Genomic DNA, 20,149 nt, shown 5'->3' on the forward strand with positions numbered 1-20,149 from the left:
CCTTCTCTCCTCAATCCTAAGATGTACTGATAGGTGGTACTGTACATGCATTTAAATCACAGCTTTTGTTGGGGGTGGGCGGCACGACCCACCTCACTGATTATAAAATATAAGCTAGTTTTGGGATCATTGACGCGGAAGAAAACGTGCGTATCTGAACACCAAGGAAACCGAGCAAAAATACCTCCCCAATGGGGGTGAGAAGGATCTTTTCAATGATATTAAAGTGGGATAACCATCCAAGGCAGGGCTAAAACACAGGAAGTCCTCATCAAGGCAGTGCTTCTCTGACTTTGCTAGCCCCACCTCTGTCCTCCAGAAAGCCCCCTCCTCCCAGAGGGTTGGCATATGGGACTAGGGGCTGGGCTGGACTTCCCTGTGGGGACCAAGGTGGGGGAAAGGGCCCAATGGACCTGCAGAGGTAGGGGAATTCAGAGAACTTGTTTTGATAGAAACTGAAACTCCTCTTGCTGACGCTGCACTTGTGGGCAATCTGCACCTGCTCTCCCCTCCCAGAGTCCAGCTGAAGGGGGTCCCCCACTACCTCACCTCTGTCCCCAACCCAAAGAGGGCTCGGAAATCCTCAGGACAATACCACAATTGATTCCACCAAGGCCTTTTCACATTCCAACTTATTTCATCTTCACCCCAAAAAGCCCTACTTTACACAGGAGGAATAACTGAGGTACAGAAATGTGGCAGAGCTGGCCTGAGGTCACACATCGGGGAGGGTAAAGGCCAGGCTCTCAAGGAGTACCTGGTAACTTCAAACGCTGATGCTCCAGGTGATGTTACCACTACCCCCAATCCAGCTATAACCTTAGCCGCCTGCCCGCTGAGGGCAAGGCCTGATTCTGTCTGCCTCAGTTTCCCCACCAGCACAAGCAGGAATCAGCTGGAACCCTGGAAAGGCCTAGGAGTGGGCAGGAATTACATAGAGGTCAGCATAAACCTTACCTCCCCACAGCCTACGTCTGTCCTTTCTCTGAGCACGCTGAGACATGAGCAGAGAAACGCACATGTGCACACACACACACAAAGCCAGCAGATCCTGCCAAAGATGTTCCCTGAGGGGACACCTGGGTGGCTCAGTCGGTTAAGCGCCTGCCTTTGGCTCAGGTCATGATCCCAGGGTCCTGGGATCGAGTCCCACATGGGGCTCCCTGCTCAGCAGGGAGACTACTTACTTCTCCCTCTGCCTGCCGCTCCTCCACCTCGTGTGTGCACTCTCTCTCTCGCTCTGACAAGTAAATAAAATCTTAAAAAAAAAAAAAAGATGTTCCCTGAGGCCAAATATCCATACCACCCTCACAACTACAGAGACCTATTGCATTCAGCAAGTAGCTGTCCTTACCGCTAACCAAGATTAAAGGTTGGATGAGAGGCAAAGCTGTATAAAGCGAGGACCCTCACCTCCTTCCTACCCTTCGCCAGGGGTTAATGGGAGGGAGGAAGAGCCAATAGTTCTTACAGGCTTGCCTCAACCTCCTTCCCCTGCTGCCTGGGGGAAGGTCCCTCAAACCTCTGTAATCCCTCCTCCTCAGGCTCTCTAAAATAGTCACTATTTGCCTAAGAGTTACGTGGAGAAGCAGGACAGGAAAGCCTGGACTACCTACAGGAGTTTAATTAAGCACAGGGCCCTACCATTTGTTTGAGAGGCACCTGGGAACTGTCTCCCCGCCAGGCTGCCTGCCCGCCTGCTAGAAGAGCCGCAGCAAGTTCTGCTGAGGACAGAAAAGGAAGCCTGGTGTCTGCAGGCAATCTAAAAACAAACCACACAAATGTGTGTACACACAGCAGCAGGGGGAGACAGGAACCTGATCTGTTCCCCACTTGCCTCCTGGCCCCACTGAGGAGATGAGCCAGGAAAAAGGCCTCCCCTGCCTGTCAAGCGGCTGTGGTGTGCACCTGGCCCGTGGCCCCAAATGGCACACCCTCAATGGGGGAGACACCCTAGGTGAGGGGAGACAGAACTCCGTCCTCTTGATGGCCTGGTCTCCGAGATGCCCGCTCTTCTACTCAAGGATGCCCATGGCCAAGTTGGGGAAACTGGGGAAGCAAGGCAGAAAGAGCCCAATGGCCACGGGTGTCCATGGGAATCTTCTCCTTCTGGCCTAGTTCAACCTCAGACACCTATGTTCTGAGGCTGCATATGTGATCTAGGTAATAGGGTGCTGGCTTTCTCGCAAGGCCTCGGTTTCCCCATTTATAAAACAGTCAAAATTAATCGAAGATCCACCCCCGCGACACTGATGGTCCAGGCTAATGTTTCTGGGCCCCATCGTTCTAACATGTACAGCTCCAGCTGCTTCCTCGTGGCCCGTGCAGACAGACGCACATGTGGCTTCCACTTTGCCCACAGAGGCCAGGGCCAGGGCCAGAGGTTTTCGCTGAGTCAAAGTCCTATGGGGAGAGGGCCAGAGAGATGCAGACCCACGTTTCCAGGAGGAGGTTATCTGAGCCTAGCAGGGGCAGGGTGGGCCACAGGGTACCTCAGGAACTTGGGCTCCTCCTTCCACCCAAGCCTTCACTGATGCTCACAAGTCCCCAACAGGGGGTTGTGGGAGAGAGCAGTTGAGTACTGGTTCACACGAGGGACACCCAGACCTCAGAGGCAAAACAGAGGGTAGAAAGCCAACATCCTCAGGATTCCCAACAGTAGAGGACCACAGGCTCCTAGTTAGAGGAAGTAAGGCCCAGAGAGGTCAAGGAATATACCTGAGGTCACCCAGCCAGTTGACAGCTAAGCCGAGACGCTAGGGCTTTCCCAGGGTCATAGAAAGAACATGTCCTTTGGACACGTCTGGGTTCCCATGCCGGCTCCACCACTAACGACCCCAAGCATGTCATTTCCCTTTCCTGAGCCTCAATCTTCTCACCTGTCTCATGGGATAACAATCCCAATTTTGCAGGTGAATCTGAAGCACCCAGCTGAATGCCAGCAAACAGTCAGGGTCAAAGAACAACACTGTGGCCTCTGTGTGTGCAATCCCCTCTCTAACTCCAGCCTTTGGTTATGTGCTCCTTCCACTATACAATGCATGGCAGGAAGCTAGAACCTGTAGGCCTTCTCATCAGAGCTCAGGTGCTCTCTCCCTACTGCCTGTCCCTGCACAAGCTAGGCTGGAAGCAGAGGCGCATCAGAAAGCCCGAGGACAAAGTCCCCTTCCCAGGCACATGTCCTGTGCACTCTGGCCCAGGGAAACCTCCAGATGAGGCCTAGAGACCCAGGAGCCACATACTTCCAGGGAGTGGCCATGGGGCTTCTGAGGTTTTACAGAGAAAAGCCAAGGGCAGTCCAGTTGGGGGAAATGGGTAGCCATAGTGCTGATAGGGAAAGGCCTTCAACCTGCCGCGGTCAGCTCTTCCTGTAAGCTCAGGCCCTTTACTGGAAGGCCCTTGAGGGGGGTGTCAGAGGGTGTTTGGGGAGGTCAACTGGATGGACACACATGAAAATATTGCTGTTGAAATGAAGGGGGGGAAATCGGAGGGGGGAGACGAACCATGAGAGACAATGGACTCTGAGAAACAAACTGAGGGTTCTAGAGGGGAGGGGGGTGGGAGGATGGGTTAGCCCGGTGATGGGTATTAAGGAGGGCATGTATTGAATGGAGCACTGGGTGTCATACGCAAACAATGAATCATGGAACACTACATCAAAAACTAATGATGTGATGTATGGTGACTAACGTAACATAATAAAATGAAATTAAAAAAAAATATATCCCTGTTGATATGGATTACTGCACAAGCCAGGTCCTTACTAGCTCCAACATCTGCCTCAAAGGCGGCCTGAGACCAAGGTGCCCAGCTGCATTCTCTTACACTCACTCCACCAGCAGCCCCGTTTGCCCCACATCTAGCCTGAGGCTTCAGCACAGGGCCTAGCACCTAACAGGCCCTGACCTATTCTTTCTTTGCCTTCCTTTTGTCCAAGATGCCCCTAAACCCAGCTCTCTTTCTAGGAAACATCCCAGGGAGAACACAGGATTGAGCCACAGGGGTAGAAAGGGTGGGATTTTCCTAGCCCAGCAGAGTCCACTGCCTGAGCCTCTTCCGCTTGGTAGAATGGGGAGGCAAGCACTCAACCCACCTAAACTTCTTCTACTCATTCAACAAACATTTGTGGCTCTGAGACCCCACTGAAAACAGCGTTCAGCCTTCACCAATGCTACTGTTCCCTGAGGGTCTACCAGGTGTCAGGCACCAAAGGGATTTACTGAAGTGATCTCATGTAACCATTACCACTCTGGGTCTTCTGCCTCCTGTTACAGCCTCGGAAACAGGATCAGGAAAACAGAGCTGCTTGCCCAAGTTCACACCAAGAATCAGTGGCACAGTCAGAAGTGGAGTCAGTCCAGGCTACCGGGAGACATGGGGCTAGCCACACAGTGAGAGAATAGCAGACCTTATAAGGATTCAAGGAGCCCTTCACAATCAACACCATTTCACAGACGGGAAAATGGAAGTTTTTGAATCACGGCCAGAACTGGAAGACAGGGCTTCTGACTCCTACTTCAAGGCTCCTATCAGAGGGCCCTTTTCCCTGGTAGATAGCAGAGCCCCCATGGAAGGGTCAGATCACATTCCCAAATTCCCCTGGACACTAGCACAAGGCCTTCAAACTGCCTGTTGGGTCACAGATTCAGAGCCAGAGCGGCCTCGAAGATGTCACTCAGACTGGATAATAAATGTTATTAAGGAATTATGAATGTTGTTAAGGAGGATAATAACACTTTGGTTACATTAGGAAAGAAAGAATCCTTATCTGTTAGAGAAACATACATAAATATTTACAAATGAAATGATCTGATGTTGGGGTTTTGCTTTAAAAATACTCGTTTCAGGAGAATGAGAAAGAGTGGGCAGGGTAGTGATGAAACAAGGCTGGCCAAGTGTTGACGACTATTTTGAAGATGAATGATGGGTACATGAGAATTCACTATTCTACTTTTGTGTAAGTTTAAAAAAATTCTATGATCCCAGGGTGACAGCAATGTGCTATGGTTAAGAACATGGGCCTCAGGGGCGCCTGGTGGCTCAGTCGTTAAGCGGCTGCCTTCGGCTCAGGTCATGATCCCAGGGTCCTGGGATTGAGCCCCATGTCGGGCTCCCTGCTCAGTGGGAAGCCTGCTTCTCCCTCTCCCACTTCCCCTGCTTGTGTTCCCTCTCTCGCGGTCTCTCTCTGTCAAATAAATAATAAAAAAAAAAAAGAACATGGGCCTCAGACTAACCCAACCCAGAGACTCCCAACTCTACTATCTGACCCTGGGCAAGTCACTTCCCTGCTCTAAGCTGCTTTTCTCTTCTGACAAATGGAAACCACAATAGTTCCTACACTTAACCTAGCTTGGAGGGGAATGAAAAAGGGTTTCCTTTAGTGTCTGACAGTGCAATCTGTCCCTAAGTAATGTTTTTTATCACTATTGTTATTACTTTTACACCACCGCACTGCCTCATGACCAAAGGATAGAGGCCAGATACTAACTTGAAGCTGGGGTCTGGAGCCCCTGAAACACCAGTAAACTCTACCCTCAACCCCATCTCAGGGGTTACTCCTAAACACCAGAAACAGCTCAGGGGCAGCCCTAGGCTCTTGAAAGCTAAGGCACAGACTCACCTACAGCCCGGAAGAGACAGGCGCCGTCCTCCTTCATCTGCTTGATGATGAAGCCCTTCTTGTCTCTCAGGGCCTTTTCAAACCAGTGCTCCTGCTGAAGGGAAGAGGTGGGGGTCAGCAACAGGAAAAGCCTGTACCCCCTCCCCAGGGCCCTGCCCTCCAGGTTCCCGAAGGGCCCAGCTAACTGGCTGAGAGGACACTGGGTGGGGTCAAATTCCCAGCCCTGCTTGACACTCCATGCACATGGAGAAGGAGGAGACCCTTTCTTTCAGGGCATCAGTCATTGTGTGAGCAGAATACTTGCTCCCAGAAGGGTCTCATCTGTTTTCTGACCGGCCCTGCTGACCATATTGGGAATCCAATACTGGGCTCCCACAGGCAGCCAGAGGCCCGGACCCGGCAAGTACCCGGGGGTGGGGATGGACCTGGCTCTATCTCAAGGAGTTCACCAGTTCACCTGGGGACCTTCTAGCCACTTAAGGTAGGTAAGATGTTGAGGAGGAAGTAACTCGCTAGAGCCTAGATCCCAAGCCCTACACGTATAGCTAGAGACTGTCAAGATATATCGTAAAAGGTAAAATGCATACACTGTATGATCTCACTTTGCTGAACCCGTGTAACGTATATATGTATGTGCATACACACACATAAAAGTTGCAAAGACCATACACCAAAATATCCCTAAAAGTTGGTATTACAGAGGATTTTGACCTTCTTCATGAGAGGTATGCAATCCCTTGTCCAAAATTCCAAAACTCAAAAAGCTTTGAAAACCAAAGTCTTCCTCTAACTCATTTGCCATCATAACCTGACCTGAGCTGGCAAGAACCTATTTATCCCACTTGGAGGTGAATATGCAAACATTTCTATGCAGAAACACTCAGGTGTATGGTTATGAGGTCCTACCACAGACTCCACCAGAGGTGTTACATGACACACAGTACACACACCAGGGGATTTTTCTAAATTCTGAAATTTCCCTAAATTCCAAAGCACATCTGACCCCAAAGGTTCAGGTTCAGTGAGCCTGTACAAATGTTTATCTTCAGACTTAAAAAAAAATAATGGAGAGATGAATAGGCAGAAAAGAGGATGTTTAGAGCAGTGAAACTACTCTGTATGGTACCTTAACGGTGGTTACATGTCATTATACATTTGTCCAAACCTATAGAATGTATAACACCAAGAGTGAACCCTAATGTGAACTGTGGAATCTGGGTGATTATGATGTGTCCTACATGGACACTGACTGTAACAAACGCACCACTCAGCTGGGGGGGGGTGTTAATAATGGGGGAGACTATGCATGTGTGAGGGCAGGGTGGTATGTGGGAACTCCCTGTTCAATATGGGAACTCTTGTTCAGTTTTGCTGTGAACCTAAAACTGCTCTAAAAATTTAAGTCGAGGGGCGCCTGGGTGGCTCAGTCATTAAGCGTCTGCCTTCGGCTCGGGTCATGATCCCGGCATCCTGGGATCGAGCACCGCATCGGGCTCCATGCTCAGTGGGAAGCCTGCTTCTCCCTCTCCCACTCCCCCTACTTATGTTCCCTCTCTTGCTGTCTCTGTCTGTCAAATAAATAAAACTTTATAAAAATAATTAATTAATTAATTAAGTCGATTAAAAATATAACGTCCATGTGTCACTGAAAACATATTTTCCATTTCAAAACAAAACCAGAAGCAGCAGACCTTTCCCAGGCCCCTCACGCCCTCTGCTGGCCACCAGAAGAAGCCAGCCTTATCCAGCATATGGGCTAGGGACCAGGAATCCCAAACCCGCTCCTTTGGGACACCACCCTGCCCAGGGATTTAGAGGATCCGGGCTAACTCTGACTAGACAGAGGGGATCACTTCTCTGCAGTCCACTTTTCCCCAGCTCAGGTGAGCGAAAATCCCAGCAGAGTAGGAAATACAAGATTCGGAGGCTCTGCATTTCAACCCCACCCCTGTCACTCACTCACTCTGTGATTTCAGGTAAACTACCTGAACTCTCCAAGCCTCAGTTTCCTATCAAACAAGGAATATGTGATCTACCTCACAGAGCTGTGAAGAAGCTCAGAGGAGCTTCAGGGCCTAAAAAGGCTTCGTAAGTAACAGGTCCTCGGCCACAGAAGGGGCAAGACTGGCACAGACAGAGACCACGTACAACTGAGAGGCTCTCAACAAGTCCCACTGGAGTAGCTGGAGAGTAGGGGATGCAGAGGGGGGTGATGAGGGAACGCCCAGCAGCCCCACCATGAGGGCCCACACTCCAGGAAGGTGTGGCTGGCTTGCCAGAGATGACAAAGGCACCTGGAAGCCCTTAATGGGCTTCCATGGACAGCACAGAGACTCTTGTTTGTGCACAACAGTCCAGCACGTGCCTCGCCCGCCCCAGAGGCTGTGGACTAGCACACTTCAGCCAGTTTCCCCCAGTCCATCCCTGCCCTGCAGGGATAGCCATCTCCCAACACCATGGTACCTGCCCCAGGCCAGGGGTCACCAGCAGGGAAGCTGCAACTATGACTACAGGCCCACATTGGGCAGAAAGAAAGGTTCTAAAGAAGGGCACATAGTAACCTCCTGCCCTCTAGTGCAGGGGAAGAGATTGAGGGGAAAGGGGATCAAAGAGGAGGAGAAGGGCTCCTACTTATTCCTCCAACAAGGGTCTACCAGGCAGCTGCCAAATCAGACCCCTACTGTAGTAAGCCGGGCAACAAGGACAGCGCAATGAATCGCACTCGGTCTCTACCCTCCATAAGCGGACTCGGTCTCTACCCTCACAAGTGTGAGCAGGGCAGTGAAGAGTTGAACACAGTGCTATGAAACACACAGGAAGGGACCTAACCAATCATTAAGGTTGGCACCTGAGAAGAGGTGCCACCTGATGGAAGGATTAAAACACGAAGACCTCCAGAAATGCTTGTTAACTGGGTAAGAAATCACTTCAGGGGGCGCCTGGCTGGCTCAGTCGGAGGAGCACGCAATTCTTGATCTTGGGGTGGTGAGTTCAAGCCCCACGTTGGGTGTAGAGATTACCTAAATAAATTAAATCACTTCTACCACAAAGCACCAGGGATGCCAAGAGGCCCAGCAGTGAGTCCAGCACAACTAAAGTTCTGGGTGGGACTAGGCAAGTAAACAGGGTGGAGCCAGGAAGAAAGATGAACTCATATTAGCCAAATGCCTGCCCCATGCCAGGTGCCTGATGCAAAAGGTGACTTCATTTAATTGTTCTTAGCACAGCCCAGGTGGCAGTGAGCTTTATCCTCATTTGACAAAAGCAAAAAGAGCTGGGATTTGGGCACCAGCAAAGCCTAGTATAGAGGCCAAAAGGGAGGCCTCATGAGCCACAACATGGAGACATACCTGGCAGCCCATCTTGGGAAAGTCCTGGTTTGTCCCTAAAAATGAAGGAGGCCTGAGCATACCCTTTGCACAAGTAGGGCTTTGGTCCTGGGGCGATCTGGGCCTGGATCTGGAGGCCAAACCACGACCCTCCCACTGGCTTTGGCACCAGCAGCCTTAAGGGCTTTGGGTCTGGCTGAAACCCTGCCTCTCCTTTTGGGGAGAGAAAACAGGGAGGCCATGGTCCTGGGCTCCAGAAGAGTTTAGAGTCCCAGAAGCCCCTAGCTTAGTCTCCTCCTTCCCCTGGCTGGACAGGAGCCTCTGAGAAAGGTGCCAACTTGGGAGTTGTTTAGGAAAGTGGCCCAGGAAGGAAACGCCGGTGGGAGAGAGGGATGGAGGCTAACCCTGCCACTGATAAGTTTAAGCTACATCAATGCTCTGGCCTGAAAAAGTCAAGTCCAGACAGTGAATCTCACAAGCCCAGTGCTGAGCCTGTGGGTAAGTCCCTCCACATCCCTGAGCCTCCACAAGGGGGCTGGGCAAAGCTCTCTGACATCAGGGGATCCCAGGTGCAAGACTCTGCAACCTACTGGTCCAAAGGCCCAAGAGAAGTTGAAGCAGACTGTCGGACCCAACTGACTTGGGTTCCAGTGCAGCTCCACCAATTATCAGCCATGTGATGAATCACTCTGAACACTCCACAGTTTTCCAATCTGTGAAATGGGATAACAAGCTTCCCAGTAATGGGGTAACTGGAAAGACTCAAATGTTACATGACTTTGCCCAGTAGGAAAGCACTTAATGGGTTCTGTTCTCCTCCCTGGAAGGGAAACAAGAACACTCCTGTAGGAGGCCTAATGATGACCACCCAAAGATATCAGGCCCTAATCCCTGGAACCTGTAAATGCTACTTAGTAAGGAACAAGGGTCTTTAGCAGTGTGATTAAGTTAAGGATCTTGAGATGGAGAGATTATCTTGAAGTATCTGGGTAGGACCTAAATGCAATCACAAGTGTCCTTAGAACAGCATAGAAGACCTGACACAGAAGAGGATACTGCACATAAACAGCGAAGACGGTGTGAAAACAGGGAGAGGATGGAGTGATGCAGCCACAAACCAAGGAAAGCCGGCAGCCACCAGAAGCTGGAAGAGTACTGGATTCTCCCTAAAGCCTCTGCAGCGACTGCAGCCCTGGCAACACCTTGATTTTGGCCCAGTGAAACTGATTTTGGACTTCTGGCTTCCAGCACCGTGAGAGAATAAATTTCTGTTGTTCTAGACCACTCAGTTTGTGGTAATTTGTCACAGCAGCCACAGGAAACGAATACAACTCCCTTGAAGCACTTGCTGGTGGGAGCCATGGGGCAATATGGCATGGTTCCACTCCCACAGGATCCACCTCTGTAGCATCCCCCCAGGGAGAGGATTAGAATGAAGGCAGCAGGGGCCTGGAATTCCCCCCTCCGAGTCTGGGAAGCTACTGACCCTGCCTATCAATGAATGAGCTGCCACCGAAAGGGGAGGGGGCAGGGGAAGATGGCAGCAGGAATAGCTGCTCTCGGGCAGATGTCTTCTCAGAGCCCAAAGCCAAGAGGTGTTTAATATTCTGGCCTTCACAGCTCTGTCCCAGCAAGCCTGATGCCAAGACCACCCTTCTCTCCCCCCAAAACACCCAGGAACACTGGCTCAGCTCCATGGGCAAAACACAGGCAACCCATCCAATGAAAAACAGGCGCACTGCTCTCTAAGGAGCAACACAAGCTTCTCCAGGGTGAAGGAATGGGAAAAGACCAAGGCCCCCGAACCTACTGCCGGGCCACTGATGGGGGGAGAGGAGGTGGGTTAAAAAACGAAGATTCTATTATTCTGCAACAACAAGAAATGAAGTACTGACGCATGCTACAACATGGATGAGGCTTGAAAAGAATATGCTAAGTGAAGCCAGATACAAAGAACTGCACATTGTATGATTCCATTTATATGAACCATTCAGAACAGACAAATCAATCAAGACAAAAAGTAGATTAGTAGTTGCTGGGAGGGGATGAGGGGACTAGAGGATGGTGATGGTACGGGGTTTCTTTGCAAGTGATAAAAATGTTCTAAAAGTGATCATGGCAGTAGGTGCACAACTGTGAATACGCTAAAAGATACTGAATTGTACATTTTAAATTGGTGAATTCTATGGTGTGTGAATGATATCTCAATAAAGCCATTAAAATTAAACAAGCCCAAAGGCCTATAGCACTAGCAGGGGAGAAGAAAGCCAAACACTGCTTGAAACTTTGCAGCATATCCCCACAAGCCAATGGGCCTCACCCAAAACTTTCAGAATGGGTAGGAGGAGTGGGGAGCAGGGAATTAAAGAAGAGATCACAACTAGCTTCCGAGAAATGAGTCCAACCTCCCTCCTCACCGTTACCATTTTAAGGCTGGAGAAACTGAGGCCCAGATAGGGGAAGTGCCTGAAGACAGAGGACTCAAACCCAAACAGCCCGGGAAGGGACTACTTCCTGCTATAAGACTCTGTCTCCCCGCCAAAGGTATCAGCAGGTTTCCTAGATGCCAAAGCTCGGCTATTACAAAGGATTCCAGGAAGAACCAGATGATCCTGGGAAAACTGCAAGAGAAGAATCAGCCAAATTGAGGTGGGCCAGGTCAGGTATTCATACACTCAATAACCCCAGGCATGGGTGGCCTTTTGGGGAGGGGAAAAAAAAAAAAGCTGAGAGTTTGCCTAAAGCCATAAAACAGCCAAGCAGGAGATCCTGGGGTTTGAACTCAGACCTGCCCAGCTCCAAAGCCCAAACTTTTTCCACACTACCCCCACACCATCCAGTAGGCCCCCTGACAGGCAACCCCCAAGCTTATTATTCACCATAAAATTCACTGGACATAAAATTCACTGTCTGCCAACCTCAAGCCTCACACTGAACAGACACCTGTCCTGCCCACCAAGCTTGGATGGTGGGGAGGGAAGAAAGGGGCGGGGGGGGGGGGGGGAGACCCAGATTTTCCTCCAAAGACACCCACCATTCTGTCACCTCCAACTCCAGAGGGCTTTGGCGTGAGTTCCCTAAAATCCCAAAGCTAAACGACACCTCCCCAGCTCCTTCCCTGACCAATGAGGAAACGGGAGACCCAGAGAACACAGACCTAGCTATTCTGGTCCATCCAGCAAAGCTCCAGCAGAGCCAGAGTGGGAACCTAGGTATCCTGACTACAGTGCCAGGTCCAGCTTCTCCCACCACTGGAGCATGCATCTCCCCCTCTGAAAATGCTCTGTGGGGTCCTCAAGCCCAGGAGACTTATAAGCCACTCTTTTCACAGGGTAGACTCAGTAAGGCAGCCATGCCTGGAAAAGGAAACCCCTGACATTACCACCAACCCTGCACCAGGACCCCAGGGTGCCAAAAGGGCTCAAGTCCTACAGTAGTCACAGCATCCGAACAAACAGGAAATCTGAGTAGTCAGAACAAGGATTCACCATCTGGGCCTCCTCTCAACAACTCCTCTCTTTCCCAGGAGATCTAATGGGCCTCCAAGGCTACAAACGCCCCAGGGGACCATTCAGGACCAAGACTGGAACAGCAGGAAGCATCTTCCCTCTTCTCATCCCCAAAAAGTCCCAAGTTGGATGAGGCGAGGCAGGGAGAAGCATCTTATTCTCCTCTTGTCCCAAGAAGTGTGAGGACAGGAAAAGCCTTTCCTCTGTCATCAGGAAGACATGCAGCCACAGAGCTTTACTTCCATGTTCTGATGGGAACAAGTATGAGGGAGGGAGCCTAGGAGATGCACAGGGGGTGTAAGGAGAGGTCTTTCTAGTCACCATGGCAGCACACAACTTTCTTCCTTTATGTCCTTGTGCTTATTTCTGTGGAGAAAAGGCAGACTCCCCCAACCAGGAAGAGAAACAATTCCTGGTCCTGACCCTATGGGCTCCGACAACTGATTCTACCTGCAGTAGTCAAGGGTAGAAAGGGAGCAAGGACAGGGTGCTCAAGACAAGGCCCTGGCCCCTGTGAAGTAAAGAAAGATTTATCTGAACCAAGGGGAAGAGAGATATGGGTAGAGAATTTCCCTGGAGTGGGGCTATCTCTGGCAAGAACAAAGCTTGTTGAAAGCAATTCAGGAAGCTCAAAACATTTCCCTGATCCTGGAAATGAGAGGCAAACAGCTCAGTCAGGGAGAAACTCAGGGGAGGCCTCAGCCACCACATCCCCGGTACCTGGCAACCTTCTCATAGACAGCAGGGAGATCTTCCTGGTAAGGGGTTCTTAGGACTATGAAGAGCACCCACGTCTTTCTGTTTAATGGGGGAGGCCGCAGGCCACACTGGAGACCTCATGTCCCTCTCACTGGTGAGAAAGGACTGCTGGTTGCAGGATGGTGGAGAGAGCCTCATACTCAAGGGGGGAGCTCAGGCCCCTCCCTAAGGTGAAGGATCTCTTGTCCCTGAGAAGCTTAGGCCCCTGGGAAGAGGCTCAACTTTTCCTCAGAATCCCATCCTATGCATGTCCCAAGGGGAGTAGGTAGTTCTCAGGATTTAGTTCACAAGTGGTCTGAGGCTCAAGTCCCCAAGGCAAAATATCTTATGTCCCTAAAAGGTCCCTATGACTGGGGTATACATATGCTATCTGAAGTGAGATGACAATTACTCTCAGGGAAGACTCAGGTCTCAGGTCCTAAGGTGGGTTGAGTTGTCTCACACACCAAAGACAAAGTTTAAACTCTTAGGGGGAGACCCAAGACCCTACTCCCTAGGGACTTAGGGCCCAAGGTGGAAGGAGTCTTTCTGTTCCTGAGGAATACCTTAAATTCCTTGAGGGGGAAGCCCAGACATCATCTCTAGAGACACACCAGTCACTGAGGTATGTATGGGTCTCTTGTCCTTGAGGGCAAGCTCAAGTGTCCTTGGAGCAACGGGTCTCAGGCCCTGAAGGCAGACTCAGATCCATGGGGAGGCCTCAAGCTCCATCTCTGGGACTCCATGCTGCCCATGTTCCCTGAAGAGTGGTATGAGGCTACAGTTCCCAAAGCAGGGATCTTACATCACTGACAAGAAGCTGAGGCCCAAGGCGCCTGGGTGGCTCAGTTAAGCATCTGCCTTAGGCTCAGGTCGTTATCCTGGAGTCCAGGGATGAGCCCCACCTCAGGCTCCCTGCTCAGCGGGGAGTCTGCTTCTGTCCCTCTGCTCCTCCCCCACCCCCCCAACCCCTGCTTGTGCTCTCTCTCTCTCAAATAAATAAATAAAATCTTAAAAAAAAGCAGCAGCTCAGGCCCTTGGGGTAGGGGGTGCTCAGATCCCTGTTGCAGGGAGAGAATGGGCTGTTATGTACCCAAGGCGTGTTCCGGTCCTTCATAATTAGAAGGATCTCATATCCCTGTGTTTCTGTGTGTGTTGGAAGGAGGTGTCTCAGACCACCCCAGGAGAACACTCAGATACCAATGCCTGATGAGAAAGGACCTCTAAAGACCTCACCTTGCCTGGGACCTCTGTGTGTGGGGGGTATCCATCTCCTGAAGAGGCTTCAGACCCTGTCTCTGTAAGCCCCCATCCATAAACAGGGGGATCTTGGGCTCAAGTGCCCAAATCAGTGAGGCTTATTTTCTTGAAGAAAGGTTCAGGCTGGTGAGGTTGGGGGAGAGAAGAGCTGAAAGCCTATCACTTAAAAGAAGCTTAAGCTCCTAGAGAGAAATTCAAATTCAGACTCTTGGCCCCAAGAAAGTCTCAGACCACTGAAAGGAAGCATAGACCCTTGTCACTTAGAAAAGGGACGAATCTCATGTACCTTAGTAGTTTCTGGTCCCTGAGTGTTAGTTTTGGCTCTTGTCCCCAAAGGGAAGAGAATCTTGTCTCCCTGGAGAAAAATTCAGATCCCCCTTCTCTAAAGAGAATATATATACACGTATGTCTCAGGCTCTTGATTCTAGAAAAGGGAGTCTCAGGCACTCGAAGGCAGGCTTAGGACCCTTAAGGAAGTCTCAAACTCCACTGCAGGGTGGTCCTAAGCTGTGTCCCCCTGAGAAGGAAAAGGAAGGGGGACTGTCCTGTATAGACTCCTGAGAAGGAAAAGGAAAGGGGATTGTCCTGTATAGAGTCCTGAAAAGGGTTTATGTATCTTGGGGACGCTCAAAATTCCCCTGAGGTCTCCACCTTACTTGTGTTCCCTGAAGGAGAAGTCTTAGACCCTTATCCCAGAGGAAAGGAAATCTCAAGGCACCGAACACAAACCAAGGTCCCTTGCAGTCATGAGACTCCCCTCTCAGGAGGCAATCCCATCTAATGGCCCTACTTGATGAGGTCCCAGGGCCCGGAATAATGGCTCTGGGTCCCAGAAGAGACCACAGACTCCATCCTTAAGTCCGCCATCTTATCTGGGGCCTCTAACCCCCAAGTCCTTGGTGGGGGGTGGGGAAGAGAGCGCCTCAGGCCCCCACCACCAGAGAAGAATGCCAGGCTCCGGGAGGAGACATAGGTCCCTCGGGACGATCTCAAACAGCCTTCTTTGGGTCCCTACCCGGTCTGGGGATCCCACCCACCATACCCACTCACCTGTTACCCCCAGCCCATACCTGCTCAACGGTTGCGGGGTCCATAGCCTCGATGCGAGCTGCAGCCGCTTCATACTCGTCTTCACTGTTATAACCCGCGCCGACCTCCTCACGCTCTGGACTGCCCCCTCCAACCGCTCCGACCCCGGGGGCCTGACGCCGGCGCTTGCTGTGGCCCGGCCCTGAACAGCAACCGCCAACGCCTACGGCTCCGCCCACGCCCACCACCACGCCCGCCGCGCCCACACCCGCCGCCGCTGCACCCAGCGCGTCGCCGGGACCGCCGCCGGGACCAACAGGGCCCCCGCAAGGAGGAGGTGAAGCCTGCTGTGGCCGCGGACCCGCCACGGCGCCAGGCGGCACGGCCAGCGCCCAGCGGTGAAGCGCTCCCGGTGGCCCCGGTAGCGGGCCCTGAGGCGGTGGCGAGGCCCGGCGGGCCCCCACGACGCCCGAGTCACGGTCGCGGTCGCCACCGCCCACACCCGTGCCGCCGCCGCCCACGCCCACACCCCCGCCGCGACGCGGCGCCGGGGGCAGCGGCCCGGGCGGCGGCGGTTCGTTGGCGGGGTCGGCGTCGGGAGGCGGCGGCTTCTTTTTGGGGAGAATAGTCATGGCGGCACCGCCAAGTACCCCCCAGCAAACCCGGCGCGGGGCACGCCGGGAGAGAACCCGGATGAGGGGGCTACTGTGGTGCGCGAAGCACGACGGGATCGGCGGGACCCGGATAAAGAGATTGATGCACCGGTTCGAGAACCGTCGGTGGCGCGCGGGTCACGCGGCAGGAGAACCCGGATGTGAAGTCCTAGATGAAGGCACCGCGGCGGGTTTGTCGCAGCCTTCTCTCCAGTCCAACAAGTTTATTGCTACACTCGGTCGTTCCGGCCTGCTGCTTCAAAGGAAACAGAACCAAAACAAGCACCTCTTCGCCCCGCCCCCTCGCAGGTTCTTGAACTACCGGGTGGGGCCCCGGGGCGCTGCGCAAGCGCGCCAGGGCACGGCCCCGCCTCTCGTTCGGAAGTACGTGGGCAAAATCTTCGCCGCCGCCACAACAATCGCGGGCACCAACCAATCGGGGCAGCTGCGTGGGTGCTCGATGACGCCCACGGGCCAATCAGATGCGAGCGATCGCCCTCCCGTGCCCTCCGTCTCAGATTTCAGTCAAAGTCGGCACCCTAGTTCCTTGCCTTTCTTCTCGTCCGCCCCGTCGCGCTCTTCTCTCCTCTAGGTTGTGACTCGCAGGCGGGGGTACTACGACAGGACAGCGTGGCCGGCCCCGCGCACGACAATTTTGAGAGCGCCTCCCTGCCAGGGTTCCAACTTGGCCGCAGTCAGCCGGACTGACTGGAAAATATCAACACTCCCAGAGTATAGCACTCCCCTGAAGCGTCAGTTCCGGTCCCACCCACCTGCAAATCCTTGGCCGGCGGGGAGGCGGGTGCCGCTTCACCCTGGCAACAGACCGAGTTCTGCGGTGATTGGTTAAGAGCAGCCGTCACTCACGTTGGGCCGGCCAACCCTGGGACAGACGTGCACCGTGGGGACCTTGGGTGTTTGGGAAGCACACACGCCTTCTTTGGCTCCGCAGCACTCTCGCCCTCGCGTTGACCTCCCCGCCCCTGTGGCTAGTGCGCAAGCGCAGCACAGCCTTTCCACCGCCCTCCCCCGCCCCCCGCCCCCTGCCACTGAGTTTACCTGGGTTGAGCAAAAGTTTATGAACCAGCGCTGTCACCAGCCAGTGCTTAGCAAGGGGGTTGGTAAAATCCCTGGTATTGAGCGGTTGGAGAGCTACAAGCTAATCGGAGCTCTGCCCCTCCTGTCTGAGTGATCTTTGGCAAGTCATTTAACATCCATCCCATCCGCAATTTTTCAAGAAATTTTATTTATTTTTTTAGTAATCGCTGTACCCAGAGTGGAGCTTGAACTCACAACCCCCGAGATCAAGAGTCGCATGCTCTTAGGACTAAGCCAGCCAGGCGCCCCTATCTGCAATTTCCACTTCTCTGTAACATGGCAATGATAATTATGATTTAAGGATCAGAGGTTAATGCTTGTAAAGGGCCTAGTGCTGTGTCTGACACATAGTAAGTGCTCAATAAATTAGTCTGAATGGCAGTGCAAGGAAAAGGATCCCAGGCTTTGGAGTCAGGAAGACCTCAGTTCCAGAACCTGATGGACCGTTACCAACTGTATGACCTCGAGCGAGTCATTGTGTCTCAAATTTGAGGTTACCCATGCAAAACGGGAATGATAATGCCTGCCCAGACTACCTCAGGGAGTAGTTATGGGGTTCAGATGGGCTTATGAACCAAGAAGTTGTTTCGAGAGGTGAGGGCTTGCTGCCAGTCTTGGGAGTCAAGCCATACATGTTGACCGAAAGATGATCAGAAAGCTCTTCTGAGTGCCATCTAACCTTCTTCCTTCAGATGCTGACCTTGGTTGAAGTTCTTCCCCGAAGGGTGTCAGTTACAAATGGCATGTTGTGTTTTCTGCTCTGAAGACTTAGTGGGAGAGGACTCACGTTTCCTGGGCCTATTGTGTTCAGGGCACTATGCCAAATGCCTATGCACGTTATCATATTGAATCTTCTCATGATCCTCTCACTTGACCTATGTTTCCTACTAGATATTTATTTGTCCAGCACTACGTGTCTAAAATTGAATCTAGGGTAATCGTTGTAGCTAATCTTCACCAAGTACTTTCTATGTGCCTGGCACTGTGTGCTAATGGGTTTGATGTTCCTTTTGACAGTGAGTGCCACCCCCCACTCAGGCTTTGCCCAAGCCAGAACCTGGGAGTCAACCTCGTCTGCTCCCTCTTCCTCAACTCCCACATGCCTTTCAATCCCAAGTCCTGCCAATTCTACCTCTCAAATCTCTTGATTCTCCAACTCTTACCACCACTACGCTTCCAAGCCAGCATCACCCGCCAACTGGACTACTGCAAAAGCCTCCTCACCACCCTTCCTCCCGCCAGGACTGTTTCTCTAGAATCCACTGTCTACAGCCAGAGTGATCCTTCTGAAATGCAAACCTCGTGATGACTTTCCCGTTTACAAGCCTTCAGAGGTCCCCATTATCCTTAGGATAAAGTCCAAAATCTGTATCATAGCTTCAAAGGGTTTTTGTGATCCGGCCTATCTCCACATCCTTACTCTCATCGCAGCCTCACACTCTCCTCCCCAGCTGAACTGAACTAATTTCAGTTCCCCAAAGGCTCTGAGCTTGGCTCCTAACCTCTAGGTCATTGCACATGCTGTTCCATCTGCCTGAAACATTTTTATCCTTTTGCCTGGCTAACTCCGCCTCATTCTTTGGGTGTTGGCCAGGTTAGGTCCTCCTGTCATCTGCATGCTTCTGCAATCCCATCGATTTTAGTTCTACAACACTACACTGTAATTGCTTAATTGTCTGCCCTCCGTGCTCACCTCTGTAGATCAGAGACAATGTCTTCTTTGCCCATCTTTGTATCCCTAGGGCTAGCACATGATACGCGGTTAATAAATATTTGGTGAATAAATGATTATTATTTTACAAATTAGCAACCTGAGGCAAGAGAAGGTTTAAGTGACTCTCTCACCTGGGGATTGGAACCCAGGTCAACTCAAATCCAGGGTCTGTCTTCTCGGTGCTCCACAGGGCTCAGTCACACACTAGCCTAGTGTACCCAGTAGCCCAGCAGAGAGAATGCAGGGGATGTCCACAAGGACGGGGAATTTGCCAAATTTGAGAGATGCTTTCTTTCTTCTTCTTTTTAAATCTTGAGTTCTTTCTTTCTTTCTTTCTTTTTTAAAAAGCTAGCTCTAGGCCCAATGTGTGGCTTGAACTCACGATCCCGAGATCAAGAGCCGCATGCTCTACTGACTGAGCCAGCCAGGCGCCCCTGAGAGATGCTTGTAATTAGGGTTCAGTTCAGAGTCATTTGCTGCCAGGAAGCCCGGGTTTAAGTCTCCTCTAACCAAGCGTGTGCTGCTGTGGGTCTCAGCTCTTCAAACCACCCTCTTTAATTCCTCCTAGATCCCCATCTTCCAGAACATTGTCACCAACCATTGACCTCCCAATACCTGTACCCACACCTGCCCTTCTCCTGGTTGAAAGGAATTGAAACCGGAGTACTTTCAACCACCAGCCCAACCCAGCCTCCAAACCCACAGAGCCAGGAGGTGCTCATCCTCATCTCTCCTCTCAGGTTTTATTGACTGATGGAAGCTACATCTTTGTCAGCCACCAGCTCCACGGGGACAGTGCTGGGGACAGGGAACCTGAGATGATGCCAGATTTCAGCCTGAGAGCAGACACAGAGTTCTGGAAGGTGACCCAAGAGGGAAAAGAGAGAGGAATATGTGAAAAGGCTTTGTGGGGGGAGGGAGGAAGAGGAGATCAAGAAGTTCCTCCTGCTCCCAACAACTCCCAGAGTTCAGGAACAACCCAGGCCTCAGCCCCTGATGCTTCTGGACTCCTGCCCAAGAACTTGGAATCAGCTATGATCTCCAAACACAGCCCAGCTCTCGCTGGCTGCTAGGCTCTTATCTCAGCCAGTCCAGACCCCAGCCGAACCCAGGAAGGAAGCAAACCAGAGGAGAAGAGAGGAGTAGGTAGAGGCGGCCCCTCTGATTAGGGCAGATGTAAATGCTGCAGCAGACTGGGG

General features: G+C 51.9%; 2 protein-coding genes across 4 annotated transcripts in view; one reads left to right on the forward strand and one right to left on the reverse strand.

Annotated features, from left to right (window-relative positions):
* OTUD5 (OTU deubiquitinase 5) overlaps window positions 1-16,131 on the reverse strand; it is a 28,313-nt gene extending 12,182 nt beyond the window's left edge. For 2 of the 3 annotated variants that reach the window (XM_032426654.1, XM_032426653.1), the window contains exons 1-2: window positions 15,527-16,131; window positions 5,621-5,714 (exon numbers count right to left, since the gene is read on the reverse strand). In XM_032426654.1, coding sequence (XP_032282545.1) covers window positions 5,621-5,714; window positions 15,527-16,117 — 685 coding nt within the window. In that variant the 5' untranslated portion in view covers window positions 16,118-16,131. The remainder of the gene's footprint in view (window positions 1-5,620; window positions 5,715-15,526) is intronic. The other variant, XM_032426655.1, reaches the window with a different exon arrangement.
* Window positions 16,132-16,161: 30 nt separating this feature from the next.
* On the forward strand, window positions 16,162-16,825 carry LOC116646101. Its single transcript, XM_032426656.1, has one exon. It carries the CDS (start codon window positions 16,179-16,181, stop codon window positions 16,728-16,730), a length of 552 nt encoding a protein of 183 aa, XP_032282547.1. The 5' UTR covers window positions 16,162-16,178; the 3' UTR covers window positions 16,731-16,825.
* Window positions 16,826-20,149: the final 3,324 nt, after the last annotated feature.

The sequence above is a fragment of the Phoca vitulina genome, unplaced genomic scaffold, assembly GCF_004348235.1.
Source record: "Phoca vitulina isolate PV1807 unplaced genomic scaffold, GSC_HSeal_1.0 scaffold35, whole genome shotgun sequence".
Taxonomy (NCBI): domain Eukaryota; kingdom Metazoa; phylum Chordata; class Mammalia; order Carnivora; family Phocidae; genus Phoca; species Phoca vitulina.